This window comes from Neopsephotus bourkii, unplaced genomic scaffold, assembly GCF_033783945.1.
Source record: "Neopsephotus bourkii isolate Nb327-2 ecotype Australia unplaced genomic scaffold, CSIRO-AGI_Nbou_v1 NB_258, whole genome shotgun sequence".
NCBI lineage: Eukaryota > Metazoa > Chordata > Aves > Psittaciformes > Psittacidae > Neopsephotus > Neopsephotus bourkii.
The window spans coordinates 68,701-92,884 of NW_026900767.1; the positions used below are offsets into that span (position 1 = coordinate 68,701).

The 24,184-nt window shown below is 44.2% G+C and overlaps 1 protein-coding gene across 2 annotated transcripts in view; it reads left to right on the forward strand.

Annotated features, from left to right (window-relative positions):
* The window catches only part of GRIA1 (glutamate ionotropic receptor AMPA type subunit 1), a 120,991-nt gene that overhangs the window by 36,005 nt on the left and 60,802 nt on the right, over window positions 1-24,184 (forward strand). For both annotated transcript variants that reach the window (XM_061346135.1, XM_061346138.1), the window contains exons 3-4: window positions 20,362-20,601; window positions 22,103-22,287. In XM_061346135.1, the coding sequence (XP_061202119.1) occupies window positions 20,362-20,601; window positions 22,103-22,287 (425 nt within the window). The remainder of the gene's footprint in view (window positions 1-20,361; window positions 20,602-22,102; window positions 22,288-24,184) is intronic.

A 24,184-nucleotide genomic window follows, 5' to 3' on the forward strand; every position in this document is an offset into this window, starting at 1 on the left:
TTTTTAGTGACTTCTCTTAACATTTTTATGGAACATTTTTATTTTAATGGGTATTTTTTTGTATCCCCTTTAGTCCTCTTTGCAGTTTCAGAATTTTTGCTAAAAATCTCTTCCCTGAAGTGGCAAAATGATCTCTCTCATCTATAGATCACTTCAATGGCACCATCATTGAATTAATCTGTCAGTTGAACATCACTGTTTTATGCAAAAGTTGTTGAGGAAGGGAGCTTTGGAGCCGAAAGACAAAAATCAAAGGGAGAATAAGAGGATAAAGTAAATAAATCAGAGAATAGCACTATGAAAAAATAAGTAGTCCATGTAAAGAGAGAAAAAAAGAGGAAGAGAAAGGATGTTTCAAAGGATAGAAGCAGACTAAACTGTAGTCAATTCAGAGTTGCTTTTAGGTCACTGATCTCATCACTTACCCCTTCTCACACTTGTACTTCCCTTGCTGTCTCTTGATCTGGTTACTGATTTTCTCTCTTTCATACCCAGTACAGGCCTTTCTAAATAGGAAAATGAGGTATACTGCACATTAATCCACCTTCTAAGAAGTGCACAAACAGAAAACCCACCAACCTGGGCCTGAGTCCAGCAGCACAAATCCATTAGGGACCAATGGAGGATGTCTCCCTATGCAATTTGATAGTAGAAAATCTTGTGGCATCTCCAAATTGCTTTACAGGATCTGGCAACTTTTCAACAGCTCTCTACAGCAGGCATTCTCTTTCTTTAATCTTGCTGTCCCAGGAGCCTGAAACGTTCTGCTCGTACATGTGAGACCTATAATCACTGTGGCTGGAGACTGGTTCGTTGTGCTCTTTGTGTGCTAGGAAATGAGATGTGAAATCCCTGCGCCCCTGCTCTCAGCAAGGCTCGAGGATGTGTCCATGGGTACCTCCTCCACCATATGAATGGGGCATTGTCCTTCTGAGGGTTGAGAGACCCCTCTGGACATGTGCCTATGAGTTATGGGTCATCATGAGGTGCAACTGAGCCAGACTCCAGGGTTGGACCTGTTTTTTCCAAACCCAGGTTGAGCTCACTGGTTGAATGGTTCATAATCTCAGAGCTCTGAACCTGTACCTGCAGTGGAAAAAGAAAGGCCAAGATGTGGTTTTATTCTGGGCTGAGTCCTATGAGTTGTGTGGTATTTGACCACTATTCTGACTGATAGACTGGTTGGAAATAATTAAGATATACATAGAGCCAGGCCCGTATAAGGAGCTGAAAATGTCTGTGCTGCTGTGCAAGATCTTGACTGGCAATACCATGTGCTCTATGATTTGGAAACATCATTTGTGGAATTAATGAAGTAGGGTTTTAACTTCTTTAGTTTAAATATACTCAGAACTTTTCTTAGTTTTTCTCCATCCTTTAATTTGATTTGGCTTTTTCATTTTGTCCTGAGTTTTGTGCTCACTGCACTGCACTGTGGTTGGTGCCAATGCACCATTTCTCACTGAACACTGATTTTTTTTCCCATTGCTGCACCCAGACCATTGCAGATAATCACAAAGTTTTGTCTAGAGGTTGTTGAAAGCTCGTAGAAAATTTTCTCCTTCAAGTAGGTCTTTCTGTAAAAGGTCTTTTCCCCCTCCAGGAAATTGTAGCTTCAATAAATGTTTACTATCATTTTGCCATTGCGAATCTGAAGTAAAAGGTAAATGTGGAAATTTTCTATGTATGCTCACACTTTTTGCCAGTTTGCCTCTTACCTCCCACCTACCAGTTGGAAAACAGGAAAAAAAAAAGAAGCATGTGATGCCACTTTCCACCTATTTTCATATTTCTATTTTCCTGTCTTCTCTTCACAGAAAGAAAAGTACTCAAAATTTACAACCAACAAAATAAAAAGATTTTTTGATCAGTTTCCCTGACCAAAAGGAAACTCAGCACAAAACTAACTATTCTTTTTTCATTTTAATATTTCAATCAGGAAAATGAATGCACAACCAATGCGGTTTTTGGTGTGATTTCTTAAGAGGAGAAATTAAGTTGGTAGCTCTATCTGTCAGGTTTTCTTTCCTTTTGTGTTCTCTTCTGAGTTTCATAGTGATAAAAAAGAAGAGACTGATTTGCAGTTTCAAGGAATTAGGTGTATTTTCTAAATGGACAGTTTCCAGAATCTGAATGGGAGTGTGGGGGAAGCATCTTTTCACCCTCTCTCCTTCTTTGCTCTGTTGGCTTCTACACTGAAATTGCTTCTTGCAGCTCTGCCACTTGGTTTGTGCATTTAAAATCTCCTCCTTCTCCCGCAGCCGTCTCTCCCCAGTGAGTCCTTGGTTGCCCTCACCCCACACTCTAATAAATGGCACCCACACATTAATAAATGCCATTCCCTGTTTACCAAGACCTCAAGTGTTTTTTAAGTCATTGACTCTAATATAAGCAGAATTTAGTCCCATGGGGCAGAGATCCGTGTCTGATAATATGAGGTAAATAGAAACTTTGAAATGTCTCGCATTTCTCTAGCCTTTTCAAAAGAGATGGTTTCATCTTTATGCAAATGGTAGGGGCTTTTATATCTTCTTCTCACACACTGCTCAGCCAACATCCACTCCATCTGCTTTACCCAGGTATAGGGGAGGAAAGCATCAGGCACACTCACTCCTGGGAGGATAATGGCTCATGCAGCAGCACTTGCAGTCCACTAAATATTCATTTTCCTGTGGGTTTTTGTATCTGTATTACTGATATGTAATTCCTATCAGACGTGTCAGGTGTTCAGTGTCTCTGGAGACAGCTGAACAGTGGAGGCGGGAGGCTCCAGGAATGTAAATGTGTGCTGAGGAAATGTGAGAGTAGTTTCTGCATGCCACAGCGATGGAAATAGATCCCAGGGTGCTGTGACTGCACTTTCCGCAGGGAGCTCTCTGTTCCCTCTCTTGCAGTGGCAGAAATGTTACAGGCAAAAAGGAAAGGGCCGGTGTAGTTTTGTTAGATACCTGTTAGGGAGTCAAGGAAGAGAGCTGCAGAGGTGATGGGTGGATGTAAGGTCGCTGTGTAAAACCCACCTCTCCAAGGCACAAAGGGGAGGATTCTGTTTTCTTCCACCACTGCTGCATATGGGGAGACAAAGCCAAGGAACAAAGTGCTTTTGTACTATTGACCTCTTATGATAGAAATAGTGTACTGGTGTGAGAGGGTGAGTGATGCTCAGAGCCTGAACTCTGCAGCGAGCCTGGGAAGGGATCTCAGGGTCACCAACACCGAGATGTGCTCTCAGACAAAAATGATGCTCTAGATGAAATCAGCTCTGATTATGTTCCAGTGCTCCCTTTGGAAAGTGATACCCGAGCTGCTCTCCTCCCATGGTTACAAATCTTTCCATGGTTCACAGCCTGCGTTTATTCATGACTAGTTTATTCTCACTTGTTCTCATGCCAATGTTATCCCTTAACATCAATAGCTCTTCTCTAGTGTTTACTGCTCTGATGTTTTTATAGACAGCAGCCCATCCCCTCTCAGCCTTTGCTTCCCTGCACTAAACATGCCAGGTCTTTTAAATCTCTCCTTATGAGACAAGCTCTATATTTTTCAGGAGAGTTAGCAAATATCCAAGGTTTTACCCTTAAATACTTCATTGCTTTACCTTGCTTTAGAAAGGTGCTGTTTTTACAACACTATTGGTGGGATCACATGTATGTGCCAGACTTGGTGGAAAAACATGTGCTTTGGGAAGGGGGATAATGGTGTGTGTAACACTGGAAAGTTCCTGTGCATGTGAAGCACATTGTGGGATGCAGCGTGTGGATGTGCATGCGTGCAGAGGAATGCCGTCAGCGGGAGCATGTGTGTGAGACTCTGTAAAGGATTACTCAGTGTGCGAGGGGGCGTTGTAAGAAGGATTCTGGGGTACGTGACACTGAGAGGGATTAGTCTCTGTGTAAAGAAGTGTGTGTGTGTGTAGAAGAGAGAGAAGCTAAGCGGGTGGCTGCGTGTGGCACACGGAGAGAGCTTAGCCCGAGCGTCTGTAAGAGGGGTGATAAGGAGGGCTGTGTGCAGGAATGCTGCTGTAAAAAGCTCGGATTTAGCTAATGGAAGGATTAGTGTGTGTGCACACACATCTGGGTGGGATGTGGCAAGGAGGATTTGGGAGGTGTGTGTGGCAGATGGGATTTGGACATGCTGGAAGGGTTCCCTCCATGGAGATGTGTGCCCATATCCACAGTACTCCAGAGCTGTTCCTAGCTGTGCATATGTGGGATGCAATATGGGGATGCAATGGAGGGCTCCTGAACCTGCAGGGATGGGGTCACATTAAAAGCCAGCCCTGCCCTGCGTGAGAAGGATTACAGGGTACAGCTGAGCTTCATGTGGAGGTGCTCATGCACAGGTGACAAAGCAGAGATGGAGCTGTAGTACAGTAAGAGGCATGGCTGTACCTGGCAAGCACACTTGTGGCAGCAGGGAAGAGAGGGCTGATGGCTCGGATGCATTGCAGCACAAGGGGAAATGTCACCCTGCAAGCCAAGCAGGACAGAAGGCATGTGCTGTGCTGAGCAGTTTGTCTGGGTGCAGGATAAATGCTGTTTAAGTGTGTTTTTCTCAGGGGGCTCTGGGAATGGCTAAGCATCCTGCCTGTGGCTGAGCATGAATGCTGGCAATGTTTCCATTGACCCTGTGTTCTCCACTTCTCACCTCAGATTTATCCCTGCTGCTCTGGCTGACTGCCCTTGCAGCTCCTCTTCTAGGTGGAAAGGATACTGGCAGCAGTCTTAAAACAATTTATGATCTGGAGCAGGGGAGGAGGGTTGATTGCATCCCAATGCTTATTTTTTAACATTCTGACTTGGTACTACAGCTTTTCCCCCTTCTACTTTTCCATGGGAAGTTCAGGGTATTCTGTCTCAATGAGCAACTTCCTATTTTGTCCCAACCTTGGTTTTCATTTAGAGGCGAAAAAAAAAAGTGTAGAAAAATTTCAGGTAGCTTTACTGTCTGTCATTACTGGATCTGTTCCACCAGCATTAGCCTCATCTCAGAGATGCTAAAAGTAAAACCTACTGAAGCTTTTATGATAAAGTGAACTAAAATAGCTGGGGTGTCTAAGGTAACATCTCTTCAAAAAAGTTCATCCTTTGCTTGTTCAGTAGACCAGTTAAATGTTTGCTTTCTGTTAATGAAAGATCATCAAAAGCCTGGCCAGTTGCTTTGTAGCTTTTAATAATGTATGTATTTTTTTAAGGAAGAAGGCTTAAAGCCAAGTAGCTGAAATCTGAGGTTTCCCTTGGTGTTAGGTGCTACACAGATATAAGATCTCATGGCTGGAAAATAGAGAGGCTTCCAACCAGTAATGAGTCTTTATTAACACTGAAGAAAATTTCCCTTAGAAGCATGATCCTAAAATATAGAGATTGACCATAAAATGGAGTGTTTATATATTTCTTAAAGATAATCTGTTTTCCAATGAAAGGCATTCCAGTGTGATGCAGCAACAGGACAAGGTCTATGGCAAAGGTGGCCAACTCCCCCTCCTACATCTTCAGTTATCTGAGACCCACAGTCCTTATTGCACCTACCTGGCAGAGTCAATGGGAATAATGACTCCCCTTTGTTTCTCTGAGAACTGAAGGTGGGATGAACTTGCATTGAGGCCCACTGAGGTCCTGATCCAGGCATCCCTGCCCCACACAGAGAGATTTTCTTGGCCCAAAATCCACTGCCTTGCTCAAGAGTCACCAGCTGGGCATCAGCTCTGTGCTGTGCTGGAAGTCGAGCGTGGCCGTTGTGATTAGATAGCCCTTCTGGTTATTAGAAGTTAGCAAACCATTAAATCACCCAGGAAGAGCCAAACAGGAGGCGTTTGGGGGCCATGGTTTTGTTTTGGGAAGGTATTCAGTCTTTCAAGCGAGAGGTCGTGTTCTCTTTCTTCTTTTTAGAAACCTTTAGGCCAGCATGAATCAGCAGGCGGGTGAGGCTGAGCTGTGAGAGGAATTGCGATGGGTTTAGTGTTAAATGCAGTACATGAGCTTCATTTCAAAGTGCCTACTCAACAGCTGGTCACAAAATCCCTGAGCCTTGGGTGAGATGCCAAGTCTGTGTGTGCTTGGAGAGGAGTATCATGCCCAAGGGCTGCCTTGTTCTGCTGTCAGCATGTTCTGTCTTCCAAAAGGATGGCCAAAAAGAGCAAACAGGAACAGGGACTGCCCTATGGTGCAGTCACCACCTATTGAGAAAATGCATTTCACTGGTGAATTGTGAGCATCCTACTGGAAAAACATTGCAATGGGATGTTTGTTCATATTGCCCAGCAAAGCTGGGCTTGGGTCCCGCCCCAAAATTGTGTGGCTTTACACAGGTGGCTGCCTAAGACTGCCCAACTGTGAAATGAGGTTAAGAACATTCATGGAGGATAGACTGCAGGCTTCAGTCAGTGAGGTTTGAAAACCTCTTCTTAACTAAAACTAGGCAATCTTAGTTAACTAAGAAGGACAAAGTGCTATTGTCTTTGTCCGTTCAGAGGGAGAAAAGACAGCGACACGGAAGATGAAAGCTCATTTTTCTTTCCCACCTTCTAGAAATTGGCACCTGGCCCTTGGATCCCTGAATGCTCCTGCACTCAGCCCCCTTCATACACTTTCATCCTTTTTTTTTTCTCTTTTAAAGCCCCAATTGATTTTGAAATTAAATTGGCTGTTCCCCCACCAACAAACCTCAAGCTTGCATCTCCTTTCCCCTGTTCTCCTCCCTTCAAGCTTTCACATCTCCTTAGGTTTCTGTTATTTCCCATACATTTGCTTTGAAGGATTTTCCAATAAGGTTGTCAGGAAAAGTTTCTTAAGGGTCTTTCATTACAAATTCCTTTTGGTTTCATGGTTAAAGATGCTTCTGAGGAGGACCTCGGTGACCTATGCTCGAGCAGGTTTGAAGCAAGTAGAATTTACAAGCAAGTCATAGCTGATCACACACACAAATCAAGTCCTGTATCCCTGCAGCCTCATTCAGGAAACATGTTGTGTTTTCCAGCTGACAAAACTAGACCATACTTAGACCCAGTGTAATTCTGTTGGCCTCAGTGTAGTTACCAGGGAGACTATAAAGTAGGCAACTTTTCTACTCTGAAATCAAGGGTTTCTTAGCTACATAGACTGTTTCTTCTAATCAGGCAGAAACTAGATGATTTTCTCATTACTCAAGTCCTTTCATGGGATGTTTAAGAATGAAGTCCACAGGATGGTGATTACAGCAACACACTTACAGCTGTGCCATCAGGTTGGTGCAAAATGCAAGTGCACAGGGCTCAAACAAACCTGCATGGCACCTGAGTTCTTCCATTGCTTCACAATGTCAAGAAAGCACTAGACCTTAAGAGTGCACTGGTAAAAGCTATCACAGGAGACATCCTTTTAGTATATATGATTAAAGGCCCAGTTTTCAAAGGCTGTATGCACCATATGGCTTCCTTATGTGCCTAAATCCCAAATCACCCTCATATCGTTCCAATATCTCTTCCAGACAGCGGCGTGGCAGTCAACTAAGTCATTTAAGCATGTTTTGGAAATGCTACCGTGGCTCTTAGCTGACACCACTCTACTGTCAGGACTAGCAGTGCAGAGGAGTGATCACAAATGGAAATCTGACTGCAGATGTTCACTGCTGAGTTAAATAGAGTCAGCCACAAAGAATTTCTGTCACAGGGAAATTAATCTTTTCTCTAACAGAAGGATCAGGAGCTCAAAGTGAAGACTGCAGACTCCTTTCTGCCACATTCAACACCTAAAGAGGGTTGCAGTACAGAAAGAAGAAAATCACAGCCCTTACTGGCTTAGCTAGGACAATCCCAAAGGTGTGAATCACAGGCCCTTATATTGCACCTCTGGCATCCTGTGCATACCAAGACACAGAGATCTGCCCCAGGGGTGTTTCTTTCTGCCTTTTTCTTCCAGATCAAGTCTTCATTGTGGTTTTGCCTATCAAAGGCAGGCAGCTTCTGCCTTGTCAGCCTTCTCAGGTAGATGGCAGTTCCACCTGCCTTTCCCCTTGGAGGATTCTAGAATAAATGGTGCCTTAATTAGGTTAATTATACCTTTAGCTATCCATGTGCTCACTTTAGATATCCGGTTAGAGTCCATTACACAGTGCAGTTTCACCAGTTTTCCATGTGGGGTTCAAATCTAACACCTGACTTGTGAAGCTTTCCCCAGCTCGCTTGTCTTGCACTGTATGTGTTAAATCCAAGAACAGTTTCCACCCCTTGAAAATCTGGTGCTCCTGGTGCCTCTCTGTTGAAGGCATGCCTGATCCAGGGTGGCCAGTGACTGATTTCATGGATACATGTAGTTAAACAGAAGCATCTCTCTGGAATGTCAACAGAAGACTGGAGGAATATCTGATGAATAAAGAGTCTCTGATGCTTGTAAAAAGGGTTACAAATTAGCTTCCTTCAGTCTGCTGCTGCTTTTCTGTCTAAATGATATTTTACAGGTAAAGTTTCTGCTGAGAAGCAGTGGGGCTTTCTCAGTAGCTGCCTAAATCATGTCGTAGTCTTTGGTTTACACTGAGTAACTGCTTGAGACAAGCTGCAGCTGTACGTGCAGTGTCACTGCTCCCAAATGATGAATGACCCCAAGTTTCTAATGCAATTTACATTTATGCAGAGTGTTTTACATGATGTCTCTTGCCCTTTGCAGCTCACTAGAGAGTCTCTTTCTTTAAGGGCTTGAAAATTGTCCTAGGGTGGAAAATTGGTAGAGAAGGTGTTTGCATGTAACTGGGCATGTCAGGGAGACATCTCAGTGTTTTCCTAATGTTAAGGATTTCTCACATTCCCCCAAGCCACACATGCCATTTTTCCAGACTATTTTCTCTGTCCCATTGTCAACCCAGGCTGTTCAGGATAACTGAGGTGCTTCTGATATCTTCACTGGCCTCTATGTAGAGAAGATGACTTAGTATTTTTCATTAGCATAAATCTTTACTGTGGATATATGAAGCTCTGCAAGCAAAGCATCTACTAGAAAATTCTTTCCCAAATTTACTCTCTCTAGAAAACATCATTATAACGCTTTGTGTCTGAAAATTTGATGCCACTTTGCACCAACATCAATGAGAATTGGTTGCCCAAGGGTCTTTTAGGCAAAAAGGTATGCATCCAAGGCTTTTTATATAATTGGTGATGTGCTTTGCAGCTTCTCCCACCGCTTGATCCTTTCCTTGGTCTTGTGAGGTTCATTTCTACACAGGACCAGTTTATGAAAGATGACTTCTATGAATCTAAGTGCAGATCCAGGCGAAGCCTGTGGCTGTAAAAGTCCCCTCTGTCAAGCTGGTAAAATGATACAGATTTTACCCAAGGAAAATCTTAAATTGCACTTCATTTCCAGTGAAGGTCTTGCTAAGTAGCCAGCTCCGTGGTTGATATGTGGTATTTTGGGTCACATTCACACATGGGCTCCAGGTCTACCTACAGATCTGTTGGAGCCATGGGGCAGAGTGGAATTCCCCTAGGTCCCCCATCTGTTCCTACCACTCAGCTGGACGGATGTCTTCACCTCCTGTGAGAGGGAAGATGCCCTCTACTTGCAGCCCCAGTTTAACAAATACCACCTCTCCGCAGAAGCTCCATCTGGGCACACTAGCTAGATGCACTTCATGTAAACTGTTTGTTCCACCACCCACAGCGAGCTTCGTGCAGAAGTCTCACCAGAGACCATAAAATTGCAAACCATAGGTCGAGATCCCTCCATCTGTCACAGTTCTGCGTTGCTGCTCCCCAGACAACACAGTCTCCCACTGGGTTTAAAAGATCCCAAGCTTAAACTTGTTTGTTTGGGATTTTTCAAAAAACCTGGTGCTCAGAGGCACTGCAGAACTAAAAACGTGGTAACTATTATCATTTATTGCCCTCGCAATGCAGACGGGATTAAAGCTGTTCTAATGATGGGGAAGAAATGGTAATATCCCCCCTGACATTAAGTAGGCCTAAAGAAAGCTATGAGTACAATGGAATGGAACATTAATGTGAAAAGGGAAAATAAAAACCCTACAAGAAATGACTATAGCAAAGAACCACCAAGGGAGGCACTTAAGCCCACAAAAGCCAGCACTCTCTGATGTCAAAGGAACTTGTCATTCTGTACCAAACTCAGCTCTTGCTGTGGTGTTAAATGGGGTTTCAAAGTCATTGTGCTTTCAGAGACCTTAAGTGAATACCACATACAACCAGGCAGGCAGAAGGGTTGTGCTCTGGAGGCTTAACCCTTGCATGCTGAGTGCAGTTTGCTGTTTCTCTTTTCAGAAGACTCTAATGGCTTCCATGATTGCAGAAGAGATGGCACTTTTGGAGCAACAATGGCACGTGTAGGTTTTGGAGCATCTGCCTTGCTAACTGCAGATACCTGTAATGCAGCCTTAAAATGTATAGAAAAAGTGAACTATTATAAATAACATGTCAGATAGATAGCTGCTGGAGTTAAGCGCCGCTTCCCCCTTCAAGCCCCCAAGGGCAAGATGCTCTATCCTGTATGTGAGAGGTTTTATTTGAAGAAGAATGCTTTGTCCTAGATAAGTGCAAGATCTTCCTGTGTATCTTCACCGTGTTCCTGTGGAGAGGTGAGCATGGTGGTGCTTTCCCCAGCCCAGGTACCCTGTGCTTTTTGTCTGCTGCCTTTTATGTTTAAATGAGCAGGGAGTCATATAATGTCAGAAAGGCCAACAGTAGCTTACTGCAAGAGGCAAACATCCTCTGTGCCCTCTGACAGCTTGCATCAGCCAGCTTCCCTCCTACACTGGGAGATATTTTAAGGTAGAGCACACTCAAGACATCATCACTACTTGAAAAGATCGATCAGGTTAGGGAGCATTCTCCTGGTTTTCTATTTAGGTCCCTCCTTATCCTTTGTTTTACTTTCTATGGTGAGCCAGCCATATAATTTTTCATCTCTGCTGGGAAGGTAATTCTCTACTCTGAGGAGGCTACTCAGTGGCTTTTATTGCTGTTTAACATGTATGCATCACAGTACCTCACAAAGGCCTTGTAGCACTGTGCCAGGCATCCTACAAGCATCTACAGAGTGATGGTTACATCTGTACTGGGTACCAATGTGTGTGGGATAACAGGAAAAGAGTGATTCTGGGCCAATTAGGATTAATAATAATGTCCACACATCCTACATAGGCATATGGGATATGGCATATCCCTATGTTTCTTTGAAGGCAACACATCCCTGGAGTTAAAAAGGGGGGTTATTTCAGTTTTTTTTCTTGTCAATTTAAAAATCACTATCAGGAAAGGGGGTTGGTGTTTAAGAAAATATTAAGATCTCTTTCCATGTGCATCCAAAACAGGGATTAGAAGGTGGGTGCATGAGGAGCTGCCAGTCTGACTTTGTAGAGTTTAATACCTGCTTTGTCTGGCTCCAGATGATTGTGTAGGCTGAAGAGCATCATCTGACCCATTGCTTACACCTGAGTGTAAACATACACCCAATAATGTTTGGGACCATGGAAGGATAATTGCAGATGATGTGCATTCATGTGTGTGTGTGTTTTCAGGTTCTTTGATTGTTGTTGAGTAGAAAAAGGTGGAGTGTTAATAAATGAAGTTGTCAAATCCCCGTCTGTTGTCAAGAAAGCCTTAAAATTAGTTGTGTTAATTCAGTGACAGGCAAGGATAAGGCTTTATGCACAGTAGCACAAAACAATTAGAAGCTGGAAACTTGGAAGCAGGAGTGGAAAACAAATAGAGACAGGGAGAAAAGAGAAGGTGCTAACCTCCAACTGCATGGGGAGAAGCAGGGTGAGAGCGTGAGACCACCTCATCACTGATGTGAGAACCTTGGTGAGTCCAGGTTCTGTGATCATGAACCACTGTGTGTGACTTGTCATTCTCAAACAGGCATATGCTTTCAGCACATGCATCTTGCTAGTGAAAGCTCAGTGTATGGGAAGGGTCCTGATGCTGTAATTTTCACTATGGAGCTCAGAGGCCCAGAAGACTGCAGACTACAGATAGCCAAAGCCTCACAAGGTAGGTCTGTGGTGGGAAATTAAAAGGTATTGAGCTGGTGGGGCAGGGAGAGAGGCTGATACAGACCTGCAGCTAAAAGCAGTCTCTACTGCTACCTTCATCACAGACCTGGAAGAAGGAGTATATATATCATAACTGAATGCCATGCCTACTCAGGGAAGGTCTGATGATGACATTGCTATATGAGTAGATTACCCTGAAAAAACTCAGAAGTAACACAGTTGAGACAATTTACCAAAATGCTGTTTTCTCAAATGGAGGCAAGAACACAAGTCTCAGGAATGCCACAGGGAACACATCAGAGACTGAGGCGTGAGTTTGGCTTCCAAACTGGCTCATCTGCAAAAGCACAGACCAGAGAACATTTGGGAGTGTCTATGCACATGTTTTATGAAGCAGGATGGCATGGGACCAAAATTGTACTTATCAGAGGAAGATTAAGAAAGGAACTGTTAAGGTAGATGTTAACGCCCTTCTTCCGAGTGGAAGTAAATTGACGTTGGAATAACTTCCAGGGAAAGTCCATAGTCTGGTTTTTGCATTGTGACCTGCAACCAGATTCATGACAGGCATTTACAAAATCCTCATCAAAACCTGAGGCTTGCACTGAAGACAGTCACAGACTTTAATGTCTAGGAACAGATATAACTTACTAGGGAAAGAAAAGAAGCCGTTGAAGAGAAAATGCATTTCATCTGCAGTAAGCTGCTCTTTGTGTGACACATTTGCTTTTTGCTACCACTTATCTTCCCCCCTCTCTCCCCTCTTTTGGCTTGGTTTAATAATTCAGCTCTTACAGCCCAGAATTAAATGTTGTGCTGAGCTAAGAGCAGTGTGCTGTGTACTGTATTAACAAGCTGTGGTTTTGGTGCTTTGCTCTCGTCCACCACTGTTCATGCTCCCCAACAGAAAGCTACACTGTGATACTGTGCTTAGTTTTCCTAGTATAGCACTGTCGGTAGAAGGACCAATATAATAAAAAGGCCATCTAATAAAGCAGCAAAAGCAAAATTGATTCAACCCTCCTCCATCACCTCCTTTTATAATGTTGCTGTCACTTTTTCTTTTGTAGTAATCTTGCTTTAATATTTATGACTCTGCTTCAGACATCAAGAGTTCAATGAGGACAATTTTTTTGGGCTTCTATTTCTTTGTAGGAGTTTAGAGGAGAGCAGGGACATCTGGTCTCCCAGAGCCCATGGGGTCCATAGGAATTTCCATCTGCAGCTGGAGGCCCTCTGAGGCATCGCTCCCTCTTTATAGGGGAGCTGTGGGGGAACTTGAAGTGAGGGTTGTGAGCAGGAGGTAGTAGTGGAGCTTCTGCTGCTCCAAGGCAACCCAGCACAGCCAGCACCTTCTGCTTGCTTCCTTCTGGACATGGCACAAAGCCGGATGGCCCAGCAGACTTGCTGACAGTGTAAGACAGCTCTGTGTCAACATCAAACCCCTCAAAAGCCATGCAAGGTTCAAGAGTCACAAGAGGGCCATCCCTGGGCTCCAGGAGCAGTTGTACTTTTTGTTAACTAAATATGAAGATTTCTGATGACATAACATGCCATAAAAGTTTCTCAGAAGGCTGTATCCCAACTGGGCTTGCTCACCATGGTTTCACACTTAGCTGTACCCCAGAAATGAGCCACACTGGCATGTAGGAAAAGAGAATCTTGTTTTAAAATGCTCTTATTTTAAAAATGAGACAATGTGGGAAGGTCCCATCCTCTGTTAGAGCTGAAAAATGCTGAATTGTTCCCAGGCACCAAAGCCCTTCTCCATGTCTTAAAAAAGCTATAAAAGCAGGGAGTGCTATGGAAAAGTTGTGGTTCTGGTAGGGGGCACTGGAGAGATGAAGGCAGTAGACAGCAGGAACCCTACACAGCTTGGGAGCATGGCATCAGTGCTCCCAGCTAAGAATACAGTCTTACTTTGGTGCAAGGGGAAGTCTCTGACCTGAGGCACTGGAACACATAAGGCTCAGAGAAAGGCAGTTGCCTTCCTCTACCTCACAAGCAGAAATCCAAGTCGTGATTAGATAATAAATCTGAAAGAGATGGCACTGGACCCATTTCCCCCTACGCATAATCTGATTTCTGAGCCACAGGACCCTTGTTAGCCAGCCTGTCCTTATGAGAATAACAACCTAATTTTAACTACAGAAGGAGTTAGGGGTTTTGTAAAGTCTGAATGTTGCTTGGAACGGCACCCTGTCCTTTCCAGTGGTGTCTCTGTTCCCATGGCTGTGTCTTCCACCACCATGGTTATAATTCAGAAGTACATTGAAATGACTGAGAGTCCATGGTGTTAATTTTGTTCACAAAGCACCATGCTATTTCTGTTTCTTTAAAATCAGCAGCATGCGAGAAAGAAGTATCCCAAATCCAATTTAATCTCAAGGGAAACCATTCATCAGCCAGACAAACTAAGATGTATTTGTCAGGCGGGTGAACTTAACAAAAAAAATTGAAGCTATCAGCATAAACAGCTATGAGCAGCTCCTGGGTCATAGATTATTGTATAGATATGAAAGAAGTAAAGCAGATCTCAATGTAAAAATCAACACTACTTTCCAGGTTCCAAGATGGTTTAGAGCAGCAGTGGAGGAAAGTGACGGAAGGGAGCACGCTTCTGTGTCTTTTATATATTTGAAAGAGTAACATATTTCTTGTAATACCACGTCAGCCTGATTTGCAGTTGATCAAATATATGGGACATATCTGTTGTTATCTAAATACACGCGTGGAGCAATGGGGGAGTGTAGAATCTGTTTGGCTTTCCCCTGCTAGATAAATCTGTGGGAACATGCTGTCGTTGGGATGTGCTGAAGAGATGCGCTCTGGCACCTACGCCACAGTGGAGAACTGTGAGGACAAACATTTGGGAGGAAAGCTGAGCTGATCCTAATTGAAGCAGACACTAGTGCTCTTTCATTGAAGCTCCACCAGCTTCGGCAACCTGATGTCAGGCTCTCCATCACTGTGTGAGGGTCACCTCCAGGCAGAGCATACTAAAAATAAATTACACACAGAAATCCCCTCCTCTTTCCCACATGTGAACACAAAACACTTCAAGTGAGCAAAGAAAAGCATGTGGGAACTGTTCTTTGACACCACTTCAGTCAATGAGTGTGGTTTGCTGCAAGTGAGGGTTCTGGTTCTGTGCCCAGGAGGTTTGGGCAGATGAAGGAGGTGCCACACTGATCCTTGGGCTGGAGAGACTGCAGGGCTAGTCTTTAACAGCTTACAGAGGACAGTGCACTGAGCTGATATTCAAAGTCTGGCCGTGCTCAACTTGATGTTTTTAAAAGGCATTTGTGAGTTTGTTTCTGGAGGAAGTGCTGTCCGTGCTGGATTGGGTGGTTTCAGACATTTCTTCTTATCTTGGAGCCTGTATTTCCAAATTGCAGGTTTTTTTCCCTCCCTGCTTGGGCTATGAAAGAATAGTTTACTCAAATTCCTCATGACATCTGCTGTTCAGCACTGTAGAAATGGCTTTCCTGGAGAGGGTATGGTGTCTTCCCTCCTAGGTGCCTCTCAGATATGACATCCTTCAGGATCAGGAAGGCTTCTGAGCTCTGACAGGGACCATCTGGGTTTTTTGTCTCCTTCTGCAACAGAGAGCACAAGTTGTTTGTGGGGAACATCTGTGGATATTTTGTTTAATCAGGTTTTTACTGCTCTTGTGGCTTTGGGTATTAGCACTGCCTTCGGTACTTCTGTTCTCTGACAGAAGCATGCAGCAGCTGAATCTCCTGAGTGTCAACTAAACCATATTATTGGCTCCCTCCAGGGGTAGCTGGGTGAAACTTAATGGTCCATGAGATACAAAAAGTCAGTAGAAATGATCTAATGTCCCTTTCTAGTCTTAAACTCAGTGAAATGGTGAAAATTCTGCTTCTAAAGGAAATGGCAGATGAGCAGTTGCCAGATCTCCTACCAGGCTTCTTCTCCAGCTGTGTCCATGGGGAGCAGTTCTCTTTTTGCAGATTTTCAGCAGAATTGCACCATTTTCACTCCTGGAAGCCAAATCCTCATTTCCATCCTTCTGCACAGCACATTTGCCCTTCCTCCTCCCTCAAATGCTGAACCTCTTTCCTCCCATCTTTATGGTGACCATTTCTGAGAATCACTTTTTGGTTTCCCTTCTGTTTTTACCAAAGTCCAAATGACATATCCATTATATCTGACACCTACCTTTCACATAGATCATATCACACCTCCAGTTCCAAAATACCTCTGGCTCCCCTAAATGCAGAAATCAGTCTTGTGCATCTACTCTTTCTGTGTCTGGTTGAGAGCTTTAGCTAAAGAAAGTGCACCAGGAATTTTTATAGACTCAGAACTTCTTTTACTTTCCTCTTCTGAAGAAAAAAATGTTCAATTTAAAGTTCTTGGCATGTACTTTTCTTTTTCTTGGAAGCATTTGCAAAGGTGTCCAGAGCTGCCTCTCTTCAGCTGCCGAGTTGATGTCCTATCCTGTGCCTGCTTTCAACAAAATCAGTGTTTTCTGTCTCAGATTTAAATGCTTTACCATGAATATTTCCATATGTAAAGAGAAACTTGAGATAAACTGCAGGGCTAGAAACCCTGGAGCCTGAGGATTTCAAGCAACCTTTTTCCTTATCTGAATTCAAGGATGCAACAGGTCCATGGTGGCTACGGTTTCACAGAGGGAGAGGGCAGGCCTCCTCCTGATTGCTCTACTACATCAGTCATTTTCTAACTACATTACAAAGCTGTTTTGATTTTTACTGGAAGTCAGAAATGATTTTAAACAGTCTGAGGAGGTTTCCCCTCACCTGACTGCAACAGGCACTGGGGAGTTGTGTCCAAAGAACAAACACGTCTGTTTCTGGGTTTTTTCAATCCAGCATAAACAGGTCACAATCAAGTTAATGCCTCTAACCCCATTTTGTTAGTGAAACGGCACTAGGGAGATGCAGTGAGAGATCCTATGCCTGCAGGAGGAGGGATATGGGATGGCCGTGGTGACTGGTGCAGCACACCCTGAGAATGTTCCAGCCAAGTCCCAACCTGATCAAATACAAAAGGCTGATCAGGATGAATACAGTGGCAGTTTCTATGGTTATCATTATGAACTATATTTTCTGAGGGTTTATTTAGAAGAAAACTATAATTACAAATTCACTGTAAGATAATAGCGTAGTTACCAGGATAGATGTTCTCTGTCCTTCCTTCCCCTTGTGCAGCCCAGAGGCTGTACATGCAAAACTGTCACAAATGTCTGCATTTACATCCAAGTAAACTCTTCACTCGTGCTTACATCCTTGTGTATGCAAACATTTATGCTGTTGCATTTCCCCCAGTTTCCTGCCTTCAGGAATGAGCTTTAGAGGCTGAACAGTCTGAATTCAACAGCTAGAGCTAATTGCCAGGTTGACTGCAACTCTTTTCTGGAGGACAAGCCAGGTTGTGGCCATCCCACAGCTAACAGGCATTGGCAGGAGGCTGGCAACGTGTGATGTTATCACCAGCCAGTTGACCAGAAGAGCTCAGCTCCATGGACCTTCCATTGCAGCATGTTCTTTATGCCTTTTATATTTCTTTACCTTTTTAGAAAAGCATCAGCCAGAGGCTAGTGACTGCTGAGGAACTGATAAGCTTCTTCCTCACTAGAAAAACAATCAGGGTTTAAACTATTTCCTTCCTTTAGTTAATGTTTGCAATTCTTAACAGTATGTTGTTAGGAAGTTGCAGAGCGATCAAATGAGAGCACAATTGTTAACAAATTTGCTTAATAAAACAATTAATGCAAATATCAAGACCTTCCAGTGATCTTATTAGTGGGTTAAATAAATGGCAAGTAACTTCTTGTTAGTGTTGGGTAAATTCATTGACACATCTGTAATTTAAAATAGTTCTGAAATTCAAATGAATTTGCAGACACAATTTTTACATTATGCCAAATTTAGTCCCAGAAAGGTGGCTGCAGTTCTCACTCATCATTTTTCCATATTGACACAACAGTTTGTTGTTCTTTGGGTCCTAACCCTCAGCAAGCCTTCCCCCTCCAGCCCACGTTATCTTTCTTATCCATGACCCTTCTTAGTCTGAGAGTACAAAGAGAGCTAAGGTTCTTTCCAAACTTACTAATGATAAAGACTGTTCATTCTCCCAGCCATTGTTGGTGCAATCTGTTTCAAATGCTGGAATTGATGAGTGTCTCAGAACAGTGTAGGAGTGCTGCCTGAGCATGACTGAGCCACAGTGTTAAAAAAAAAATCAAATACCTCAAAAATAAGATTCATTTGAAAGAAAAAATAACACTGAAGGAAGCCACAGTTTGCCTGAAATAAAGCAAGGCAGCTAAGTTTATTATCTGGATTATTAATTGTGCTGGATTGTTCAGCTGCCCCAAGAATGTCACTTTAATCATTCAGTGAGCCTGGAGCTTGAGTCTCCAGAGATCATGTTCTGATCTCTCACATATGGTAAATCACATTGTTCATTAGACCCAGTCCAGTCACATGGAAATGATGTTCAGGCTATTTCTGTCCGTATCTGCTACTTTTCTTCCTGGATGTGTCAGTCTCATGATGAGGGCAGTGACTCCAGCTGATAGAGACACAATTGCTGATTGCAAAGAGAGACACTGCTGTGAAAATAAAGAGAAGAAGGTTTTATTTTCATTGTGGTTCAGGCTTCATGAGTGGTCTCTCTCCCACAGAAATACAAATTCCCTCGGAGAAGGAAGTTGCTGATGTATATGAGGTCACCAACACTGAACAGTGAAAAGAGGATGGATGACCTTGGGTACAAGCTGTTGGGCTGGGATGCTCAATACGTGGGCTCAGCTCCAAGAGGAAGGAAAAATTTTCACCAGTGTCATGAGATTCAGTTCTCAGCTCTCGACACTCTGTGCTGCTTTGTTTTGGTGGGAGCAGGGACTCACTTTATAAGTAGGAAAAGGATTTCTTGCTCTTCCCTCTGAATATCTGATGCTGGCAGTAGACAAGTTAGGAACAAGGTAATCTTATCCAGGATGGCTGTAAGCCAGTTGGGGATGACTTCTGGTCCCTGCTGGAGGGACAGAGCTTGGATGGAGCCCAGCTAAGGATGCAGCAAGCTCATGTTCAGGAAGCTGTCTCCAGTCACACATGCAGATGGTTCGATAGCGGTAGCTACCAGTAGGAACTGGCTCAAGGGATTCCCAAGCAGTGCAGAGCAATTGCAAGAGGACCCTAAAATGTCACATCCAACTTCTCACCCTGCACTGTTGGGGGGGGAGCTGGCAAGTGATGTGTGAAGTGTTGAGTCAGTATAAATGTCACAGCCAAAGGTTTTCAGAGTCAGAGTGACAACAGAAGGAGACACTAGTGCCAGGAGTTCTGACAGAGGGAAAACACTGTCACTGCCACTCTCCAGCACAGAGATTTATTGATGGTAACTTGGGATGTGCCATAAACAGGGGTGATATTAAATGAGTCTGACTCTCACAGGGGCTAAGTTTTACAACCCAAAGTGTGAGCTCTCTCTGCCTCACGGAGATCCTGAGGCATTTTTCCAGCAGCTCTCACGATCTCATTAAGTGCTCTCCCAAGAAGGGCTCCAACCCAAGAGAGCCTTCCCTGCCCAGCACAGAGCCAGCTGCTGAGGTCAGACACAAATACCTGCCAGAGGACCCAATGAGCACCCCTCATGGAGACCTCCAGGCCATCACCACCACCTCACTGCATTCACCATCATGGCTTTGTGAACTAAACCCTCATGTCAGTCAGTGGCTCTGACCTCAGTGTTAGCAGCTCATGCCCTGGGACAAATTTCTCCATAGCTGTGTTCTGACTGTACTCAACTTAGGTGAACCTTTGCTGAGATGTCCTCTCAGCACTGTCTCAGCTTCTGAGGACAAACTCATGGTTTCCTCCTTGTTTCCTAGAGTCCTTGGCTGCAAAGGACTGTGCTGTCATGCAAATGCTTTTCTTCTGCTCCTTGAATGCATCTGGGGCTGCTGTAACAAGCTCTGACTGTAACCTTTTTCCCTCATAATAACACAGCTCCACAGGCCAGACAGCTACCACCAGAAGCAGGCAGGACTTGGGGAGCCACTGTGCTTTTCTGCTGAAGGGTTCCCTTCTTCAGATAATACATTTTATCCCAGAACCAGCAAAATCTTCAGCAGAGCCCTGGGGATTCTGAATTCACTGTTCCATGTCACTTCTGCCTATCAAAGGTGAAGCAGGTCTGTGGAGATGAAGGGTAGAGCACCCGATGTCCACAAGCTCTGTTCTTCACAGGTTGCATTGACCAACCCACAGACATCGAGGAGAATTACCTAGTCCAGAAAGCTTATTTGAGGGAAAAGACTAATTTGGGTGATTTCCCTTGAGAAACCTTTTCCTTCTGCGCTCACAACCTTTCTCTCTGTTCCTCCAGTCTGCTCGCAGTTCTCCAAGGGCGTCTATGCCATCTTTGGATTTTATGAGAGGAGGACAGTCAACATGCTCACATCTTTCTGCGGGGCTCTCCATGTCTGCTTCATAACACCAAGCTTCCCTGTTGAAACATCCAACCAGTTTGTTCTCCAGCTTCGCCCAGAGCTCCAGGATGCCCTCATCAATGTCATCGAGCACTACAGCTGGCAGAAGTTTGTGTACATTTATGATGCTGACAGGGGTAAGTCACGAGTACATGGGTTATTAGGCAATCAAAGATAGTGGTCTACGTGGAGTCTTTGCCTTAAGAAGTCCTTTTACTCTGGGTTGCTGGAGGCTGAGAGGGTGGCTAGAAGGGCCACCCTACGTCTTCCCTATTTTCTATTCCATTTCTAAATATCCATTACTGCTGAAGGTGGGCATTGACTTAGATGAAGCATTATACTGACCCAGTATGTCTGTATTCATAGGGTCAGGTCTGAACCCCATCAACACAAGAGAGAGACTTAATGTTTAAGCAGTTTGAGTTTCAAATGGGGAAATGGTTTATATTGAATGGGTCCCATACTGAGTAAGGCAGTCAAACTGAAGGCCACTGAGTTCTGAATCAACAGCTGCTCAAGTCTCACCTGAGCCCACATCCAGGTGTGATACACGTGTGAGTTTCTGGGAGGTAGCTTGGTAAGCAACTTTGGACAGGGCTTGGAGCACCCTGTTCCAGTGGAAGGTGTCCCTGCCCGTGGCTAGGGGTTGGAAGTGGAGGAGCTTTAATGTCACCTCCAACCCAAGCCATTCTGTCCTTCTGTGAAAACTCCATGTTCGCTGTTAATATGTGTTAGCTCTTTATGTAAAATAACAAAAGCTTTTGCTGGGTTTTTAGAAGATATTTTCTAACTTTCTAAACCATGAACAAGGCTAGTGGGCTTATTGTTCTGAGATTCAGTTTCCCCAGCTCTCAGGCACCTTTACAGCACCAGGCTTGGAGGCTGAGAACAAAATGGACTTGGGAGGACAGTGCAGGGTGATTCACAGCACTGTCCTGGAAATTATCATTAGCCCTTGCAAGGAGGATGACATTAAGAGATAAGGAGAAGGTATAAAAGCATCCCACTCATTTTTCTTATCATGAGGCATGGGCACGCTGAATATCCTGAAAGGACAGCAGTAGGCAGGGTTATCTAGCAGGACTCCAGAGTGGTCCCAGTTATGTGCCTCTCTTCTGGAAGGCCGTTGATGTAATTTAGTTAAGATCCTTTTAAAAATGATTAAGTTTTCTGATGAGACGCTGCTGAGAGAGACAGGGGCACTGAATGTGATTGTGTGTTGTGATTGCTGAGGGTGTCCCTAACTCTAGGAATATGCAGCCTAAACAGATCAAAGATGAGAAGGAAACTGTGGCTGAAAGAAATCAAGTGATTTGGGTAGTGACAGACAAGAAAGATGGGGATTAGAGCCCTTATCTGAATCCCACAGCAGGCCCTGATCAACGAGACTGATCTACTGATTAAAAAGGAAAACCAGGCCTGGAATCATCCTATTTTCTGTGCTAAGACAGAAAAAGTGGGAGTCATTAATTCTAGCCCAGTTGTGTTTGGGGAAAATGCTAGACTATTAGCTGCTGTCTGTACTTGCGATGCTCTATCCAGCATGGCTTGAGGCACCTACGCAGGCTGTCAGAAGGATGGAAAGATGCCATTGCACAACTATAACCTGTTTCTCTTCCCCCTCTCTTCTCATCGTAGGGTTGTCAGTCCTACAGAAAGTGCTGGATACTGCAGCTGAGAAAAACTGGCAGGTAACAGCCGTCAACATCCTGACGACAACAGAAGAGGGCTACCGCATGCTCTTCCAGGAGCTGGAGAAGAAGAAGGAAAGGCTGGTGGTGGTGGACTGTGAATCTGAGCGGCTGAACATCATCCTTAGCAAGGTTTGTTGGGTGAGATGTCTGGGAGGGGTCTTGCTCGCAGGATGGGAAGGGTTGTTTCTCATGGAATAGTTCTCTTCCCCATACTTTTCTGATCCTTGTCTCATGGCAGCTGTCATTGCATGTGGTGTGTGTGCATTGGAGCAGGCTGCTGAGCTTGCAGATATTTCTCTGTTGTGTTATTGTGGAAACTGTAAAGTCATGTAAGTACTGGGAGCTCTAATGTATTCATGCTGAGTAAGCTCTGCTGTTCCATGTTCCCCACTTGCTTGACTCCTCTGATGAGCCCTTTACATCCTCTTAAGTGCCCAGTGAGTTTGCTTTGGGCTTATTCTTCCAAGCAGTGTGCACAAGACGTAGCACTTCCTTATTTTGCTGAGTTTTTCTCCAGTTTTCCCACCTTTTGTTTGTTAGGGTGGAGGTGTCCTCCAGCCTTCACGTGCAGCACTGAATTCTCACAAGCAGTGCCTACAGAATAGAAATGGTTTTATGGTACGTCTGTAGTGGCCTCAGGAGCACTGTCTCCAGACCAGGATAGAGCTCACCATCCTCCCAGGGCATCCAGGGTATAGCAAGATTGAACATTTCCAGCTCCTCTCATGCCTTGCAGCAAGAAGACGTTAATTCACAGCCGTCTCCTGGTTGATTTGTCAGCTCATGACCACAAGGCAGATGGCATATGCAATAGAGGACTCAGTTCTGTGCCCTGTCTTACTCATCCTCAATCTAGACAGGTCACCCAGCACTGCAGACCCTAATTTTCTCCATCCTCTTTCCATCATGCCTTCCTTAAGGCTTGCCCTAAGTCCTGAACATGGAAATCTGCAGACAGGAGATGAGTGCAAGCCCATAGACAGGTCTGAGTCCACATTTGTGTCCCCTCTTCGACTCCAGCCGCAACACCTTTACCTCTCACACCTACAGCCAAGGCCTTCCCACCACTGGGACTCCCATCCTACATGGCTCAGAAAGGGCCCCACAGCCGGTGTTCTGTGACTACCGCTATCATGCTTCTCATAATCAGCTCTCTCTTACCTCATGCTTCACACATCGCCTTGTCTAAGCTACCTGTCATTTTCTGTCTCACACTTCAGCTGCTCACTCTTTGGGGCAAGGACTGCCATTTCACCAGCTGCACGGCTCAGTGATGAGCAGAATCCATCCTTGATGGGTGTCTCTGGGTTCTATTCTATTACATATAATAACGTAGCAAGTAGGAGGTTTTAACCTCAAAGGTCATGCTCATGAAGGAGAGACCAGATTATTCCGGAGGATGAAGTCTTCTCTGATCATGGAGCAGCTGCAGTTGAACAACGTTTTTGACAGGATGACAGGACCTAGGCAGTGAATTTGCCTTTTCTGCCGGCTTCCTTTCCCTACAGGGTATATTGGATTTGTAGGGATAATGAAGTTGGGGTTTTTAAGCCTGGTTTATCTAACAGAAAGGTATGTTCTGTAGTCAAACATTATCTAATTTTCCTAATCTGAACAGGAAAATAAATCTTTCTTTCAAACTTGTTTGCATAACTTGAGCAAGAGGTTGAGGTCCATTCCAACCCAAATTATTCTATGCTTCTAAGAGTTAAGATTAGATATAAGTAAAGCTATTTGCAATACTAAAAATCCAGATCTTGTGATTCTTTGTTCTGCAATGCTGCAAAAAATGCCCATTCCAAAGGGGAAAAAGGAACAATGTTGTGTTTTCCTAATAAAAGACAGAGTAATACCAACAGTCATCTGTGCCTAACTGGTAACACTCCTGTTAGGAATAGGGCTGTGAATAACTTTTTCAGACCTGTGTAGTCCATTTTCATCCTCGTTTGCCTTCTTGCTCTGAGACCACAGGGATTTCTGAAAGCAGAGGTAGTTATCCCACAGTTAACAGGGGATGCCAGGTCTG